Source organism: Mycteria americana, chromosome 9, assembly GCF_035582795.1.
Source record: "Mycteria americana isolate JAX WOST 10 ecotype Jacksonville Zoo and Gardens chromosome 9, USCA_MyAme_1.0, whole genome shotgun sequence".
In the NCBI taxonomy this organism is placed as follows: Eukaryota; Metazoa; Chordata; class Aves; order Ciconiiformes; family Ciconiidae; genus Mycteria; species Mycteria americana.
The window spans coordinates 24,825,408-24,844,544 of NC_134373.1; the positions used below are offsets into that span (position 1 = coordinate 24,825,408).

The 19,137-nt window shown below is 41.1% G+C and overlaps 1 protein-coding gene across 1 annotated transcript in view; it reads left to right on the top strand.

Moving 5' to 3' along the window:
• The first annotated feature begins 2,697 nt into the window (after window positions 1-2,697).
• The window catches only part of DPP4 (dipeptidyl peptidase 4), a 41,377-nt gene continuing 24,937 nt past the window's right edge, over window positions 2,698-19,137 (top strand). Inside the window, exons 1-10 of the mRNA XM_075511886.1 lie at window positions 2,698-2,936; window positions 3,027-3,111; window positions 11,260-11,358; window positions 11,926-12,020; window positions 12,140-12,214; window positions 14,207-14,259; window positions 14,361-14,433; window positions 15,607-15,727; window positions 16,155-16,315; window positions 18,159-18,262. Coding sequence (XP_075368001.1) covers window positions 2,931-2,936; window positions 3,027-3,111; window positions 11,260-11,358; window positions 11,926-12,020; window positions 12,140-12,214; window positions 14,207-14,259; window positions 14,361-14,433; window positions 15,607-15,727; window positions 16,155-16,315; window positions 18,159-18,262 — 872 coding nt within the window. The 5' untranslated portion in view covers window positions 2,698-2,930. The remainder of the gene's footprint in view (window positions 2,937-3,026; window positions 3,112-11,259; window positions 11,359-11,925; window positions 12,021-12,139; window positions 12,215-14,206; window positions 14,260-14,360; window positions 14,434-15,606; window positions 15,728-16,154; window positions 16,316-18,158; window positions 18,263-19,137) is intronic.

Genomic DNA, 19,137 nt, shown 5'->3' on the forward strand with positions numbered 1-19,137 from the left:
ACCTGTAAAGTAGACTGTATACATTTTAGTCACAAACAATAATTTTTTTTTTGTTCTGCAGAGAGACCTTATGTTTTCCATTTTTCCTGTTTGACTTCTCCAAATATTTCTGGAGGAAAGACTCAAATATATAAACAGACTTATAACAAAGTCTTGAGTTTCACTGAGGCTAGAAGTCTGAAGGAGACATCACATCTGGCAGATCCACCAAGTGTTTGGGAAAGCCAACCTTCAGGCTGAAAGCTGTATTTTCATTCTTCCTAGTAAGTAGCTCTTCTTAATCATACAACTTCTTTATGAATACCTTTGTGTTCAGCATACAATATGATGAACAGCTATGTTCAAATTTTATTGTGTAGCAGCCACTGCTGGATATTCATTTCGTTAATCTCTTGGCATCATATTAATACATATCTGATTGCAATAGAACACCATGGTATGAAGTAATTTGAAATATTTAGCTGGAGCAACTTTTTAAGTCTCAGGGTATCAAAAAAGACAATCTGACAGAGCACTAGAAGCACAACCATTACAATCATTTTTGGGACCATGGGTATTTTGATCAGACAGGAGGAACTTGAGATTTTTCCAAGCTATAAAGAATCACTGCTAGGAACTATTGCAACTAAATGGAAAACATACTCTGCTATATTGACTCTTACTGGATCTCTCAGGTGGTTCTGAGTACGGAATCAGGTCCCATAAGCCTCTCTGGCATGACCAGAGTCAGAAGCACTGTAGATTATTAGACATTTTGGTCTAGATACATGAATCCAGATTTCCAAAGGTACTTAAAATTGGGTACCCACTGAAACTAGCAGAAGCTAGGCATATGCTTTGTCAGCACAGGTTTTTTTTCCCTTCTTAGAATTAACCACTGAGGAGCATTAAAACCTTGCAGATAATCTCTCAAAACATTATTAAACTGCAACTTGGCTACGAAAAGCTTTGTAACATTCAGGTACATTTTATCACAAGACTGAGATCATAATTTGATTGTACTATACTCTGAGACACAGTGATGATCACTACTTAAATATTTAGAAAACAAAGCACAGATTGGCTGATTTACGTATATGTTGTGATTCCTACTCACTGGGAAAAGGAAAATTCACCCCAGGATGAACTGGTGGACTAATTGGTGTGTGTGTGGGGGGGTGTTTTGTTTTTCTTTTTCATTGTTGTTGGCAAGATGAGCGAGTGCACAGTATACCAGATAGATATTTAAGTGGAGTTGTAAGACATTCTGAAACTCTGGTCATGCATCTCACAGCATATATGGGATACTAGTTTGAAAAGTAATGTAAAAGACTGCCATTTCACCATTATTTACTTCATAGCAGTGGACTTATCTATACACAGAAATCAGTGCTAAGCAAGCTGTGAATTTGCAGCACATTAGATCCTCCGTTGTAAACTTACACTGAGCTGCATGGAACCACTGTCAGGGCATATTAATGGTATTTCTAAGGGAAACCGATATAGCTAGTACAGTGTAAATTCGTAACTAGTAGTAACCACTAACTTCAAGGAGCATCGTATACAATAGTGAGCAGAGCATAAGTTTATATCTAGATGAAGTCTATTACCTTCCACATAGACAAACCCTTCATGTTTGTAAATACTTTGGGTTACTCTAAAGGAGATATATCTATCACGAAAAGTTACTAACCCACTTCCAGATACAGATTACTTAAGAAACAGCAGCAAAATACTAAATGCTGTGCTCAATCTGCAGAGGTGGGATGAAGGAACAAGCAGCACAACTTTACTGAAAGCTCTGACAAGTATTTTGAAGGCAAGACTGAGAACATTTGCTGTCTCCCTTGGCTTCAAGTCTCTTCCTCTTGCTTTGGCGGACTATGTACTTTCTCTGTTCCATTTCTGAAGTTGTAAAATACCTACATCTCTCTGATAACTGCTAGTGTTCTGCAAATAGAGGGAAAAAAAGCTGAGAGGGACCAAACCAAAAGCACAAACCACATCACTCAATAATTACTTTTCTGAGGCTAGAATTCTTCTCTTAAAATAATTCCGGAAACTCCACAGCTTTCTGACTACTTGGTGATGCTCAGCTTTTTAAACAATCAAATGCTTTGTAGTTTTGATTTACAGGTTATTCTCAGTCTTTGCCACCAATTACTCCTACTACCTCAACACATACTCAAAATTCTCCTTGGAAATGGAATTGTCTGATGTGATAAACACGGTCATCTTCAGAGGTAAATTTTAAACTTTTATCCTATACTTCCATTTTCTGGTCTCAATTTAAAATTCCATTTTGCAGACTTACACATCCTTCTGTCATTTACGCCAAGAACCAGTGCCAAAGAAACAAACCTAAGCCCTTCCTGCAATTCTATCAGCCTTTCCATGACTCGATTGCCAGAGAAAGGAGTTGAAAGAGCAGAAACTTTGCAAGAAATGCTGGTGTTATCAAAGCCTTAGGAGCTCTGCCGTTAGCGTTTGAAGGCATTTCACTTCACTTCTGGGACCTCTGTGTGGCCGTTATCTGATTTCCTACAGAAATCCTTTCAGTGTCAAAGGCCCCTCCTCCTTCGCGTACAGCTGTGTCACCGCGCTCGAAGTGTTTGAACTGAGGGAGAAACCGCAGCTCCAAACCCAGCACGCGAGGCCGCGGAGCGAGCACGAAGCCCGAGACCTCGCACAGACCCGGTGCCTGGCGCTGCCCGCTTCCTGCGAGCGGCAGCCGCCCCCGGCCCCCTCCGCCCCGGCGCCCAGCGCCGCTCACCGGGAGAGTCCCCGGCAGCGGCGGCAGGCCGGCACAGCCACCGGCCGGCGGCTCGGCTCCGCTCGGCTCCTGCGCCCAGGGCAGCGGCCCCGCCCGGCCCCGCCCGCCGCGCTGCCCCGCTCCGCCTCGCCTCGCTCCGCTCCGCTGCCGCGCTCCGCTGCCCCGGCCCCGCCGCGCCATGAAGGTGGGTTAGGGAGAGGGGGCGCGGGTGGGCGGCAGCGCGCGGTGGCCCTGCGCGGCCGCGGCTGCCGCCTGACGGGACTTGTCCTTGCAGACCTTCCTGAAGTGGCTGCTGGGGATCCTGGCGGTCGCCGTCGTCGTCACGGTCATCGCCGTGCCCCTGGCTCTGCTCACCGGCAGTAAGTCCGCGGCGGGGCCGGGAGGGGAGGGCGGCGGGCGGCTCCCCGCGGCCGCCGGGGCTCGGGCTCGGGCTCTGCCGGGCTCGGGGGATCCGCAGCCGCGACGGCCGCTGCAGCGGGGGGAAAGTTTTGCTGAAAGTTTGTGCTTTAGGGAAGCGGGCTGATAGAGCTGGAGCTCCTGGGAAACTGGAGGTACTTCGGCAAGAAGGTGCCTCACCGGGGAGGATGGGGGACGCGGGGGGAGAAGTCCCTTGAGTCCCGTGTGAGCTGATAAAATGCTAGTTATAAGCATTATCGTTTTCAACATTTTCCTTTCCTATCGCATCTGAAGGCTGGAGAACCAGCAGTAAAATTCCAGTTAGTCAATTTTCGAGGGTGTGTTGAAGAGATAAGATTATAGTCTCTCTAATTTGGTTTGTTTGCACAGCTTTTGTTAACATCATTGAGTGAAATTATATACCCAGCACAGTTACAGAGGTTGGAAAAGTAGGAAGAGATTTGGAATGCATTTTTGGACTCTGATCAGTTTGTACTTTCCGGGTTGTCCTTGTAGCTCTGGATGTTAATGGGAAACAGTATTAAATCCTCATCAGGCAATGCATTGCTTCCAGCTGGTAGGACAGAGCTGCAGGTTAATCTCTCTTTTTGTGTTCTTACAATTAACAGCTGATCAGTCGTGATAGGTAGCATTCAGCACTGTAAACTCTAAGGAAACAAAGTGTTTTCTGGACTAGACCTTTGGTGGTCTTCTCTTTGTGAGGTGCACCCCACGAAGTGTGAAGACGCGTATGTTGATCTTGACAGTGTGTTCAGAAACGGACACAGCAATTGCTTACGTGCACAGAAGGTTCTGGTGGGTTTTTTGTATGTCAATTAAAGAGGCAAAGCTTGTGTCACTAGTGTTCATACGGCGTAATGTACATTAAACTTTTTTGCAATTCAGCTCTGTCATTATTAATATCAAAGTCATTAAAAACTAGATTTTCAAAGTCCAGATATCTGAATTACATACCCTCAGGGCTAAAACTTGCATCAGTGGATGCTGACTCTCTTTTCTGTTATTTTTGGGCAGCTTTTTGCCACTTACTTCAAAAAAGCGATTTTTGAGGTGGCAGAAAATGCTCTTAGTTTCAGAAGTTGAGAAGAGCAAGAAAGAGAGTCTTGATAGCTTATCAGATGCATGTGTGCAGGCATAACACCCAGTGAAAGAATTCAGTATGCAGGCCCGAACTCTGCTGAAGAGTTGGTCTCGTCTTCCTTAATGTCAATGCTACGTCTTACTGAAAATCAAATGGCTTTTCTTCTTTCATAAATTATAGCATAGGAATCCTTTTGCTGTAGAAGTGGCTGCAATTTAGAATCCGTCATTGAGTATATAGTAAATAGATCTTACTTTAAAGGAACACTTCTGTTGGATGACATACAGAGTATCACCATGCTGTCAGCCTTGGCTTGCATCATTTTGGTTGTAAAAGAGTAGGGCAATGTGTCAGTCTTTTTACTGTTGGCTCAAATTAATGTGGGGGAAATTACCTAGCACACCCAGGTAGTTCACTAGGTCCCTCTGGATAAAATAAAGACTGAGATGGAGAGGTCCCAGTTCAAAAACCTGAATTCCTGTCTCTTCCCAAATCGGGCCAGCAGTAACACCTGAATAACAAGTGTGACCATTATAGTTCGGGAACTGCAGGGTGCTTTTGAATTTTTGTCTGAAGGGTGCTAAACAAATGTTTTCTGTTAGCTGGGAGTGTACAGGTGGTGCACATGTAATTAGCGCTTTATAGGTTAGAACACTTAATCACTGGCAGTTTGATTATATGGCTTTTATGAGCGACCTCAGGGCATGTGAGTCAGCTGAGGATGCCTGCTGGGACAGTACAGGTGCTGGACTGAGTACAAAATGAAAGGTGGCAAAATTGAGGGGCAGTGGGGAAGAGGAGGAGCTCACATGACTGTGACTGTGTGAAATCAAAGTCTGTTCTGGTAAAAGTCATTGTAATTGCAATCAAGCCTTTATTTCATCCCAAGGGTTCAAGCATTGTGCAGGGAGTGAAAATGATGATTACTGATATACACAGATGATTTCGAGTATGGATTTCTTACTGTTGGCCTGCTGCTCTTCTCCCCGCCATGCTTCTCAACGTACTTTCATTCCATAAGCTTAGTAATCATGCAGCACAGAATTAGTTTGATAAATGGGCTCCAGTGCTGTGAAAGGTTGTGAAATTTTGCTGCTCCAGAGGAGTTCTGGCTTGTTGGCTGGGCTGGAGGCCTGGCAAGTGGAACTTCTGCTTCTCCTCTTGCAGCCGTTTAGCATGGGCAAATACTGCAGACTTACATTTGCAAAAGGGTTCCCTAATTTTGGGTGCAGCCCTTCAGTATTTACCTTGAGGGTCTTCAGCCAGAACTGTGTACAAAATTCTATACTTTTTGTTTATACCCACTGCCTACTTTGCCACCTTATTTTATATTTAATAACCACATGGGGCTGCTTGCATCAAACAGTTTAATCTCAAAACAGCCTTGGGGGTTGTATTTGAAGTCTTTTGATGAAAGCATTGCTATGCTTTGAGGACCTATTCAAGAGGTGACTACAGTAGCAAGTGGTTACCCTTAAAGCATGAGAATTTTCTAAAAAATTGTGGTCTGTCTGCTCGTGATTCCCTTACCCATTTACTTATGCTTCACCCATTTTTTTTCTCCTGTAACTTTCCATGCAAAAGGCAGATTGAAACATCCAGTGGCCATACACCATTACCTCTTCTCTAACAGCAGTTCTTGTTACGGCCAGCTGGGCAGGAGGGCCAGGAGCTAGAGAAAAGTGTAGCCAGTGCTGAGAGCAGAAGGGAGGCAGCGCGATAGCTGGTATCGTTCTGCTGGCATGCACAAGTCATAAACAGCCTTATAGTGCGGGGTCCTATACAACTGTCTGGTCACAAACCAGGTTCCTTCACCTAGAGGTCTAATTCTCCCAGGGTGATATATTCACTAAATGAGAAGGCTCATCACTGTCATGGTTAGATGACACTATGCGTGGGCTTCTGTGGTCTTTTGATAGAAATGTGCCTAGCGGAGGCTGGAAAAGCACAGCAGGTGCTGGGGAAGTTAATGACCTTAAGGTGCCTGAGGGTACTCTGTGAGCCTGGTGCCTACCTGATGTGTTGGGTATTAGTAGTGGCTGGTAGAAAGCTACCCTAAATAGAGATAAGGGTTACTGGCAGTAGAAGTCCAGAAAGTTCCTGTTGTCATCCTGGGTTTGAAGTTGAAGAACGTTGGGACTGCTGAGACAGCTTTGTGCTTCAAGGACGCAAGAGAGATGAAGTTGCAGAGCTTCCTCACAGCTGTGTTAATGTGTAACTGGAAAGAAAAGGAAATAAAAGTCTCCAAATGGGTCTCATCATTGTTCTGTTGGGGATGGTCATATCTACAGTCTTTGCCTATTTATCCTATCTGCCTTCTGTCCTGAACTGAGCAAATTTCTGGCTGGGTGGTGTGGAGGAGTGTCTATTGCCAATGTCAACACTCTGCTTGCAGCTGAACAGTATGTTTAAAATACAGAGAGGCTTCTGGCTGGTATACAACCATCTTATTTGAAGACCTGTGCCACAAGGTGAATGAACCTGGCAGCTGTGATCTGTCACGGTTTTCTTGGGAATAAGGGATCCTGTGTGATTCCAGTTTCTGAAAGGCATTAGGTTTAAGGGTGTTTAGGGAGAAAGCTAGAAAATCTGTAAGGGAATTTAAATCTATGGATCAGAAATTGATCTTTGAAGTAGAATCTCCTTGAATCTAGATTAAAAAATTAAGGTTTAGATAAGAATGTTGACTCTGGGTGTTTTTTTTAGAGAACCATTATATAAATGGTGAGCAGTGGTTAATTCCAGTAACCTAGCTTCAAAGGACTTTAATCAAAACCATGGCTGAAATTCTCTCCAAAAAAGTTGTATGAGAGATACAGCAGGTTAATTACCATGTTGTGAGTATGCTGTAGACTTGTCTGAGCAAACAGTCTTTCAGCTTGAATCTGACTGTTCTAACTATTCTCTTTTCACCATGTATTCATGCACCTTGCTCTGCATTACAGGATCCTTGTAGTCTTCATGTTGCATGTGGATATATTACTTTTCTAGTTAATGAAGGAACAGATAGAGAATTGAAATGTTTTCCTGCTATATGTCCTTGACTTCTGTAACTGTCATTTAACTTGGTTATCTACCCTAGTTCAAATACTGAGTAATGTAATATTAAAAGCTTTACCAGCAGTGTATTGCTATCTGTAGAACACTTCTGCTATTTTTATTTCCTTGCTTTGCATGAGGTGGGGCAAATTTGAGGGACTCCAGAGCTATTGATTACAAAGTTAACGATTACCTCCCTCTGGGGAACGTACTGGGTGACTGGATGACTCCCAGGCCGTGACGCCTGGGTGACCTGTCCCGGGAGGTGTCACGGCGCTCACCCGTTGGTTATGGTCTCTCCTGGGTGGCCACTATCAGCCACTGGGAATCGGATGGGCTTCTGGGTGAAGTGAACCTTTGGCCCGACCCAGCAGAGTCATTTTTACTTTCTTCTTTGCTGGGAATCCATTTCTGTGCTCTAATTGTTGCATATCTCGGGCAATAACTGGGGGCTTGAGTGTAGGGGGGAAGGTTTTTGAGTGCTTTTTTACACACATTGGAAGAGAAACAGGGGAGAGGGAAGGTTTGGAAAAAATAGCCTGAAATGTCACTTATTTTTCTGACTAACTACTGAATCAGTCAGGTTTCCCTTCTTGCATCTCTCACGCTGCTCCTAAATTACATTCTTAGAGTGCAGATCATTCTCGCTCTTGTTCTGCTGTCACTTAAAAATGGTGATATTCATTCACCTTTTCTGATTTTTATCATTTCTCTATCCCTTTGTTTCTCATTATTGCTGAGCATCATGCTTGTACTCGTCTTTCCCTTGTTGTGGTTCTTCCAGTCTCTCTCTTGGTAGTGGTGAGCATGCAGTAAAGCTTCAGTTATTACTGCTTTTATAGATTTCCATCTCTTTTGAGTTGGTTACATAATTTCTTGCTCTTTTTTTATTACATACGGAAATTAGTAAAATGTGCCATGACACTGGGGAATAAACAATACATATACCAAAAGTAATTTGTCAACAACTTTAGATGTTGGTATGGTGATGTGTCATACCATAAACCTTACACAATAGTTAAATTCTTGTTTACTTTGCACCTTACACCTACAGAAACCGACTCAATTTTTCTCTTGAGAAAGGGTGACATTAAAAAAAAAAAAAAATCCAAAATTGAAACAAAACTGTTTATCAACTTCATATGACTGCTACTTAATAAAAGGTTAAGAGCCTTCTTCCCAGAAGGACTTACTTAAGTTTCTGCTGTTGTAACAGGGGTATTATGATGTATTATATTTCCAGTGTATCATTATGACAGTGGAAATATGTTTGTGCTGCTGGGGGTGAGAGTAGGATAGAGGTGAAGAGCTAGTCATTTGGAATTTTGAAAACTAAGTCTATATCTGAAATAGTCAAAAAAGAAAAATAGCAAGAAAATTCAGCCTTCACAGCCTCTCTGAGGAACCTAAGAGTGAAAGAAGCTGTTTTGCTAAAATATGAACATACATTGACCTGTATCCAATCTTCAAAGCCAATAAAATGCTCTTGAATGTCAACAACTACTTTATTTTGTCAAAATAAACCTGTTTGACACTTTTTTCCAAATGGAATCTGAACAAGAAGAACCAAAATGCAAAATTCAATGTATGTTGAGTATGTGTGGTTGGTGGCATAATGTGGATAAGTAAGAATATACTGGTAGTGGCCTATCTTGCAAATTAAGAAAAAACTTCAACTAGAACTTTTATGACTATACCCTTACAGCTTGGCGTATGTTTTCATATTCAGTTACTATGTGGAAGGTGTTGACAGAAAATGAAATTTTAATTTTATACACAGCCAACCAATCTTAATAATGGCCTGATTTTTAGTAATGAGACCTCAGCAAAATATGTATGTCACCAGGGGGAAAAACATTCATCAGTTTGGAAAAATCCCTAAACCTGTTCATCAGCCACCTGTCTTAAATTGCTCCTCCTTTTCTAAGAGAGAATTCTGTTGCTTTCTGAAGCCCTTCTAATTGAAAATGACACTTACTCAATTAGGAAGGAGAGAAGTGATATTCCAAACTAGACAACTGTGCATGAATATCAAATGCACACTTGTTCATAATCCATCAAATTAAATATTCGGTTAATACAGAATAATTAACCTGAGAAATTAATATTCTCATGGAAACTTCATGAGCAAGAAATCTGGACTAGTAATTTTTTAGAACAGTCACATTTCAGATGGAATTGAGCAAGCAATTTTTTTAACCTTTGCTGAGCATCATAGACTAAAATCGTTGTTTGTCATGGCTCTTGACTTTTATTGCAGCAATGGCTATACAGTCTGTATCTATATATAGAGAGATACAGGCTGTGTATATGCAATGTGCTGATTGTTTGGAAAAGGAGTAGAACTGTAATAGCTAATATAAGTATCTTCCTGTTGTGTTCCAGATGTCACATGTATTTAATCTGCAGAAAGATAACCTGCAAAAATATTGTGAGGTGCTTTTCTGTGTGTGTGTGTCCCCAAGGACTTTACACTCTTTTTCTTCTTCAGCTTAATGAAAGAAGAGGCCGTCTGTTTAAAAGTGTCTGAAAGACTGGGACTCTCAGAATTGATTGGAGCACGTTATTATCTTGGCTGAGCAGTCACCATGTCTGTACTTGGGTGTTTTTATCACTTGTTTTTATCCTAGGTCTTTTGATTTGTACTGGTAGTAGCAAAAAAAGAATATTTAGCCAGTTTAAATAGAAATTACTTCCCTTCTGGACTGTGTAGACTTGTATGAGGGTAGTTTTTAGGTTTCCATTTTAAAAAAAAAAAAAGGCAGGGGAGGAAGCAGGGAGATAATTGCACACCTGAATTTAAAAATTGTAGTCTTTGTTTTCAGAGGAAAAAGATCACAAAGACCACAAAGTGATTTTTTAAATTATTTTTATTATTTGAACCTTTCAGACTTTGGAAAGAGTAGCTTGTGCACTGCAGCTAGTAAGAAAGAAATATTTTTCATAGACATTGACTGCAGTGCGCTGGAGCTGATGACCATACTCATTAGCTTAACTGGGTTCAAAGTTTCACTTAGTCTTTTCATAGTAACCCAGTTACTTGGCTTTAATTTTACAGTCAAAATAGTAATGTTGCAGTAAACATTAAGATACCTTGGTGAAAAACACATCAAGAGAGGGATAAATATTTAACCAGTTATTTCATCATAAGCTTATCGGTAAGCATTCGTGATTTAATTTATTTTTTTTTTAATTAGACCTTCCCTGAAAATTTTTCTGATCCTCAGATTTTTTTTATTTGAGACATTTCTGAAATTTGAGCTTAATGATAAGCAGATGATTCACAATGGAAGGGTTCATGAACAGGAACAGCAGTATTACAGAATACATGATAACGTACAGCAGCCACTTTAATTTTAGGGTGTCTTTCAAAGTCTGTACATCTGCTCACATGGATGCCACATTTCATTCATCTGGACAGTCTTGCCTGTCCACCACTCTCAAACATAAACATGTATGTGTCTGCTTTGCATGACCCACTCCACAGTTGATGTCGGATCAATTAGCAGTCAGGGCTCTGTAGCAAAGTTCCCAGAGTGAACATAGGGGAGAAAGGCACTAAGATCGCTTCTTTTCAATTTTTGAGGACTACAAGTATGCATTTCCTGAGATAAGAGGGCCAGAGGTCTTCTGTTTATTTTTGTCGCTGTCAAAAAGGTATTTTCATTTACTTGGAGCATAACAGCTCCTTACTGTTACCTTAAAGTAAAGTACAGCAGAGAAAAGGCATCTGTAGTTTTTACGTGAGTTTGTTGAGTGATGTCACTGGTACTCCTTTATTTTATGCTTGCTGAATTTGTCTTGCAGTAGAACTTTAGTGCCTTCTCACTGCTAGTACTTTAGAGCTGGTTAGCTAAAACACATCAATAACCAGCAACAAAAACCCACTTAGTTTAGTAGTCAGGTTAAGAAGCTGGGATGGAACAATTTGCAGCAACATCAAAATCTGTCTTCTGTCTCTTTCTTTCAGAAAGTAACCCTGAGCCTGATTCACGAAGAACATATACTCTACAGAATTACTTGAACAATGACTATAAGTACAGAACACATAATTTGCAGTGGATTTCAGGTAATTCATTTCTACATAGATCATGAATGTCAAGAAAATGTAGTACCTTCAGTAAACACGTATCTTCATGCTGAGGTGACTACTGTATCCTGAAAAAAAGTTAAATTATTTAATGGTGCCATTGTATAAAGGTGTGTAGCTCAAAGAGTTGTGGGGTTTTTTTTTTCCCTTAGACACATGTTCACATACATGGCAAGCTATATTCTCCTACTGCTAAAAGAGTGTACTTACTTCTGTGCTTTTTTGTAGAAGCATGTTATACTCTGAAGTGTGTCAGCTTCCTGTGCATCAGGCTGTCACGGAACAGGAGGATACAGAGCGCTTTTCCTTTTGAATATGCCTAGTGCCCCAAGGGAAAGAGATGTCAAAAGGCAGAGGCTGTGAGCCCCAGGTCTACATTTTGTGAATGTTCTTGTGCTATAAGCATCTTTTCATTACAGGAGCGGGAAACACGACATTGACCAGATTATTTGAATTTTATTTCCTGCTTAAAAACGTAAGGGGAAAAGAGAAGTAACCGATGAGCATTTTACTTGTTGTTTATTAGCAGCTCTCTTGTCCTTCTAGGAAATCAGTATCTTCACAAAACAGCTAATGGGGACGTCCTACGTATCAATGCTGACACTGGAGCATCCTCAGTAGTCTTCGCGAATACGACATTAGTACGTTGACTTATATATAATATATGCAGACATTGGGAAAGATATTGAATTTAATACTTTGTTCTGCGCATTTCTTTGGGAAAAGTGCTTAATGTGTTCATTTTGCCCTTTGTTGACAGGATAAATACAAGGCAACCACAGTTATATTGTCTCCTGACCAAAAGTTTGCTCTACTGCAGTACAGCTATACAAAGGTACAAGTGCACTTTACTTCTCTGAGGATGAAACGGGGAAATAAAGGTTTGGGAACCACTGAGTGAGAAGGCGGTCTTGAAAGTAGGGATGGCAGAGGCTGAGAGGGTGTGAGGGAAGTGCAGGAGGATGGATGAATGAGATGGATGTCTGCAGGGGAACAGTGAAGTTGAGCAGACAGGAGAAGAGACTGGTGTTGTCTGTGAGCTTGGCAGAAGATATCTGACTGCTTGAGAAGAGAAGCTGGATAAAAAGTGGATTGAGAGAGATCACAAGGAGAGTGGGGCTGGATGGTTCATCTGGGGAGACAAGCTAGAAGAGTAGATAGGCATGACTGTCCAAGGAGTTGTGTGGGTAAGGAGAAGTGACGAGTAGATATGCTTGTATACATATGCTTATACATATATGCTGTGTATATATATGGTTGTTACATTGGGGTGTTAGGACATAAGAATTTAAAACCGAGGTGAATGAAAAGCAGCGTGTGCTTATAAGAGAAGGCTGTCCTCTTGCACTTGGAGTGGTCTTGGGTGTCCTTGTTCCCTACTGTCAGCAAGCACATGAAAAACCTCCACCATAATGTCTCATCCTGGCTTGGTGCTGAACCATGCAGCAAAGGTCAACCTACGTTTATGCCAGCTGGCATGAAAGCCTGGCTCTGTGTGCCGCTTGAGTACAGTTACAGAAACCTAATGGAGGCGATAATTTGCCCTACAGTGTGTGCACTGAGAAGCCAGTGACTTTGTTGTTTCCTCCTTTTTTCTAGAGAGCTGCCTGTTTTGTTTGTAGAAAGCTCAGTGCTGCCTTTGCAGTGTACAAATACTCAAGCCCTGTGTCGCTGAGCTCTGTGTACGTGTTCTGGCTTTGCAGTCCGAGAATGCTGTTCACACTGTGCCAGCCACAAGCCGTGCACTCAGTCATCGCTTTTTTTGCCGTTTTAGCTTCCTTGCTAGGTACTACTAAGCCAGTTAGCTTTTGTCTTTCCGAATTGCTCAAATTGTTTGACTTTTCACTGCATCATTAGTGGCCACAAAATGCCTTATATTTTTCCAGCCACCCTAGACATCCCCTCTACTCATGATTTATCTCTCTATAGTATTTTATTTGTTGCAGTTATAAGAGTTAATTTGATTTTAATGGTGAAGCAGGATCTTTTAACCTTTATATAATGGTGTGATTGAAAGTTATGTTATTATTAATCTTTATTGCAAGAAAATAGAGTAACAAAATGAATCATGAGGATGTAGACACTTCTTATGTAATAGCCATCTGGTTGTGTAGTACTAAGTTATTGTTTTATATCTTCTTACAAATCAAGAACCATCATAGAAGGTAGCATTATTGTAGCACGTCAACACCATGGGCTAAATCAAACCTCTTCAGCCCCACATAGTGAACACATTTAAATATGTCTGCATTATCATCATCATCATCGTCGTCATCTTTCTCTCTGTGAGTGTCCACAGAGTGGTACAGACTTCAAGAGGCGGGTTTCTGAGAGAAAGGGTTTATTTCTGTGGCAATATGAATGGGAATAGGTCACCCTGGAGCTGGAGGAACTGCTACAGAAATACTGCTGGGACTTGGGAGGACTACTAAACAATAAGATGCCAAGTGAAATAATACAGCATGGAAAATGAGACAGAAAACAGCACGTGTGCCAGTAAGGCAGAAGGAAGAGGATTAACTGTGCGTAGCTACGATAGTCTGCCATGTAGCTACAAGGATTTCTGAAAACCTGCAGCATCTTTGGCCTCTGTATCTCTGTCCTTAATCGGTCAGTGGCCTCCGTCATAGTATTTGATGACCCCAGAGGGGTGGCGATTCTTTAGTCTTTTCTTAAACCTTGCAGAGATTTGTTACCCTTGTACGTTCATTGTGTTCTGTCTGTCTTAAGCAAAAGCATGAGGAGGGTTTCAGAGGTAATTCAAACTGTAAGAGACGTGAATCCTGGCGAAATTTATTTTCTTAACATTAAAATAATTCTTTTGCAGTTGTGGAGGCATTCCTATACAGCTTCATATTACATCTATGATTTCAACAGCAGGTCAGTAATTTTTGCATACGAGATGTAGTTTTAACATTATTTTGCAATGAAGTGACATTTCACTCATTTGTCTTAGCTGCATTTTGTTTTTGTTTTTCCAGTTCTATCTTGGATGACAGACTACTGCCTAATGATATACAATATATATCCTGGTCACCTGTTGGTCACAAACTGGTTAGTAAAGATACGTGCAACTTACATAAACAGTCACTTTTGTACACATGACATGGAAGCTCAACTTGTATGTACCCTTGAGGTTTTGGGACTTTCCTGCTGCTAGATGAAGTAGCTGAACTAGTTTCCAAATTGACTACTGTTGCTGGAAAGACTCCAAAATCCCTCTGTGTGTTTTGTTTTGTTCTTTAATGAAACAGCCTTCCTGAAAGTAGTAGTGGCTCCAGTAGCCATATAACGCAGAAACGCACAGGAACTTCATGTTTTTACAGTTGCAGACAGTAGCTCTCCCTTTCAAAGGCCGCAGCATTACAGTTGTCTACTTAGTCATCACTGTGATTTTTACCTCCTTGTTACACCATAAGCAATGAAGTGTTGATGCGTGCATGTAACAGGGATTAGAGGATCAAAATCTCTCTTGTACTCTTTCCCACTGTCCTTTTCTTCCTCCTCGCCTCCCCAGTCCATGGCAATGGTGACAGCCACTGTGTTTGCAAGGCTTGTGCATTCGCTATGGTGAGCGCTGGATCTGACTAAAGAGCTATCACAGGAGAATGTGGTGTTTATTTATTCTTATTGCTTGTAGTATAGGGATTATAGAGCCCAACCACAGAAGCAAAAGATGTTGAAAAGAGCTTTCTGCATCACAGAGCGAAGCTGTGGAATAAAACTGTGTTGTTCAGTTGTTGGAGAGAAAACACGGGGGTGGTTAGAGAGGCAGGCAGGTGCCAAAAACTAGAGGAGTTCTGAGCACTGCTGAAGAAATGCACCATCTTTGCAGGTCTGTGAGCAATGCTGAGACCCCCATCAACGCTTTACCAAAGTACTGATGGCTTTCTTTGAAAGACAAATTAGTGAAAAACAACTCCTGATGAAGGAAGATAAGCTTGTCTTTCAACAGAAAATGAATAGCAAGGTTTTCAAAACTTGATACAGTAATCATGTCATTTATCGCAGTTGATTGGTTTTTGCGTCTAGGCCTGAAGTTAAGTTGCTACACATGATTTGCATTAGTCATTCAAGTTTGTTAAGTATCAATGATGTTTGGTGAAATGCAACTTTCAAAGGCAGTTTTTGTCATCTGATGTAAAAGTACATTTCCCACTAGATGAGGTAAAGGAAGGAAGTAGGATTTACTCTAACAGTAATTGTAATCACAATGATGTTTTGCAGGCATATGTTTGGAATAATAATGTTTATGTAAAAGCTTCACCAACAGCACAATCTGTGCAAATCACTAACAGTGGAGAAGAAAATAAAATTTTTAATGGAATACCAGATTGGGTTTATGAAGGTAACTATATCAAGCATATTTTACTTTGCATTATGATGTAAAAACTTTGTTTTATTGTAATTATTTTATTATAACTGTTATCTCACTTCTTATCATTGAAAAGTTCAAAATAATCTAAGTCTGTATTTTAACAGAAGCATGCATCCTTACCTGAGCTTAATACCTGGCTAGTGTGAGGATCCAAGAACAGAAATGAGTTCACCTAACTTGCAGCGTGTCACTGGAAATGATAGCGTGTGAATTAGCTTCATATGATAGATTGTAAGCATTGATCTAACGTCTCATTCAGAACCCCGACAAACAGTCGGCACTTTGGTATCTGAACTTCAATTAAAAAAAAATCCTATTAAAAACTAATGAGAACACTACCTAGGATAGAAGAGCCAACGTATCAATTATAACTTAAACACGTTTTCATCTCTTTCAGAGGAAATGTTTGGCACCCATTTTGCTCTGTGGTGGTCTCCAAATGGCAATTTTGTGGCATATGCAGCATTTAATGATACTGAAGTTCCTGTTATAGAGTATTCCTTTTATTCTGAGGACACCTTGCAGTATCCAAAGACCATTAGAATCCCATATCCCAAGGTCTGTGTTATTTATTAAACATGATGTTCTGCAGCTTCATTAAGAGAGTAGTCTCATTTAATCAGTTTCTGCTAATGAAAATATTGTCTGTCTCTCCTCAACAGCTTGCTGTGATTACTCTTTCTGAAGTCAACAGCATCTGGCAATGTTAAAGTATTTTATTATCTCCAGGGGAAAGCAAAAAGAAAAAAAAAAAAGTATGATTTAAAGTTTTGTTGTTTCACCAGAAAATTCTGAGGTCACAAGTAGGTGTTGAGATAAAAAAGCTCTTAGGGAATTAAAGTTGGTGCAAAGTATTTGGCAGATGTACATTGTGTTAGGGTTGTATGTGTTATTGATAATGGAATCTTCTTCAACTAATGTACCATTTTTAGTTGTTGGATGCTTCCTATATTGGGACGAAGGGGAAGAGTCTGCTGATGGAGTTTCTCTGCCCACACCTAAGTTCTTTTTAGCTGTCACAGTGAAGCCTTTAGTGCATGCAGCTCCTCCTCCTCCTCCCCCTTCCTCTCCACGTGACTTTGTGCCCACTTTTCGTGGCACAGTTGGCACTGGACTAAATGGTGTGAGTCAGAGTCCAGTACGCTCCAAACAGGTTCTTTCAGATACTCCACACGTAGAGGGTTTAATGTTTAATACAAGATTTACCTGTGTGAAGTTATTTGACATTACGTGGGATGTTGATTTAGCAGAGCGATGCAGCAATGCGCTTAAGACACGATACAAGTACAAATTACACTTGGAGTACAACAATTGCTGAATCGCAGTACAAACGTGGTTCTCATTGCTGCTCTCCATAATACGCTCACCACCACGATGCTGGGCGTCCCCATTGCTGGGAAGGAATACATGGGTTGAAACCAGGCCAGCTCAGGAAGATGTTTTCACTCTTTTGATGAACTGGGGCAGAACAGCCGATACGGCCAGCCGATCGCTCAGCTGATACAGCTGTTTGTCTGGTGTAAAAGCCACCCTCCGGTCCTCTTTGTGCTAAGTTCAGCTTTCTCTGCAGCAGCCGTGGTCGGTCACTCCCTACCCTTCCCAAAGCTTCAGGAGCCCATGGCCTTTGCCTGTCCCCTCGGAGCCTCCCCCGGAGGGGTCGCTGATGCTCGCGGCGAGCCGCTGGGCTCACTGAGGGCTGCAGGGACTCTGCCCCCAGCCTGGCGCCTGTGAAGAGATGCAGGTGTGGAATGAACTGCCAATTTAAATTGCACCTTTTATTACAAAACCCTTTTGTTTGGAATATTGCTGACTTCTGGAGATGAGTCAACTACAGCTACCGAACTGTTACGATGAGGACTTAACTAGTTAACTTGTGCTTCTAGAGAAGCAGCCCTGACTGACACAGTTACATTGCTGTCAGCACCTAGTAGCACTGCATTAGAAATAGTGGGTGCGTGCTGCAGTCACAGCTTTGCTTGTTGTATAGGCAGCTATTATCTGATCCCTTAATGTAAGGTATCAGTTTCCGTGAAGAAGCACTTTTCTGTCTGTTAGCAATGGCTTTCATTCACTGTTAGATGCTGTGTGTGGCACGTGGGACGAGATACGGTCAAATACTGCTTTGGGTACAGCAAGCCCTATGTAGTTACAAATGTTTCTAAATGTAGTAGTCTTTCTTATCTAGAAATACATAACTAACAGTTTCGTATAAAAAAAAAATACAAAGGATAATTTATTTATCGATCTTTAGAACTGCATTTAGGAACTTGTCTTTTCACATGTTTGAAGTTGGCTGGTTCTACCTGACTGTCTGTAGTAATTTCTTCGTCTGTAGTTTCAAACACTTATTTCACCAAGAATATTCTCTCTTCAAAAGTACAATGAAAAATTTTATTTTTAGGCAGGAGCTAAAAATCCAACTGTGCGATTCTTTATCGTGGATACCAAATTGCTTCCTGCTGTCCAGTCTGCTGAAGTTTTTCCACCTGCAGAAATAAGATCAGGGTAAGAAATAATGGTTAAATGTTTGCTTATTTCTTTTGGTGGGAGAGGAGGAGCTTTTATGTGTGACCACCCTATATTCAGTGTATATGGCAGTTTTTCCCAGTCATGCGGCTCTGGTAGCAACAAGATTTACCAGAGAAAATCTGCACAGAGATTATCCCTCCTAGTGATTATATATAGATGGCATATTCCATGTTATGTTATATTCAGAATGTGACAAGTTCTTGGCTCATCACATTCGGTGGAGTCTAACTATGGTGAAGTCATTTCACAGTACAACTTTAATATGAGCAAGTTTTGGTATAATCAAATTATAATATATGTATTCCAATTCACTGGGGGGGGGGGGGGAAACCAACAAAACAAAACCTTAATGGTAAGTGAAGATTTGATTTCATTGGAAGCAGACTCCTTGCTAAGGCAAGGTATCATGGTTGTCTTCAGATTTATACTTAAAATGTTTGTTTTCTTTGGAAACATGGTGAAAAACAGCACCTCTCACAGTAAATGGAAAATTGTATTTCTCAAAATGCCACTGGAAATGCACAACATGATATAAATGTATTTTGTAAAGAGCAGCTAAATTGATTTAAAATGCATGCACACAGAATTTGGTATCCCAGATCTTGGGTTTTGTTTTTTCTTTTTAACAGTATTGTGGAAATTTTTAGAGGTTTGCACTTACAAACATGATGGGTATGGAAGCACAGGTTATACTGATAAACTTCAGAAAAAAACAAAAGAGGTCTGTTAGCTAGTGCATAAAACCAGCATTTTGTATGCGGTGGCCAAAAAGCTGTAACTGGAATATCAGTGCTATTCCGTTTCCGTCCTCACCACAGCGTAACTAACATCTCTGTGTTAACTGAGATACG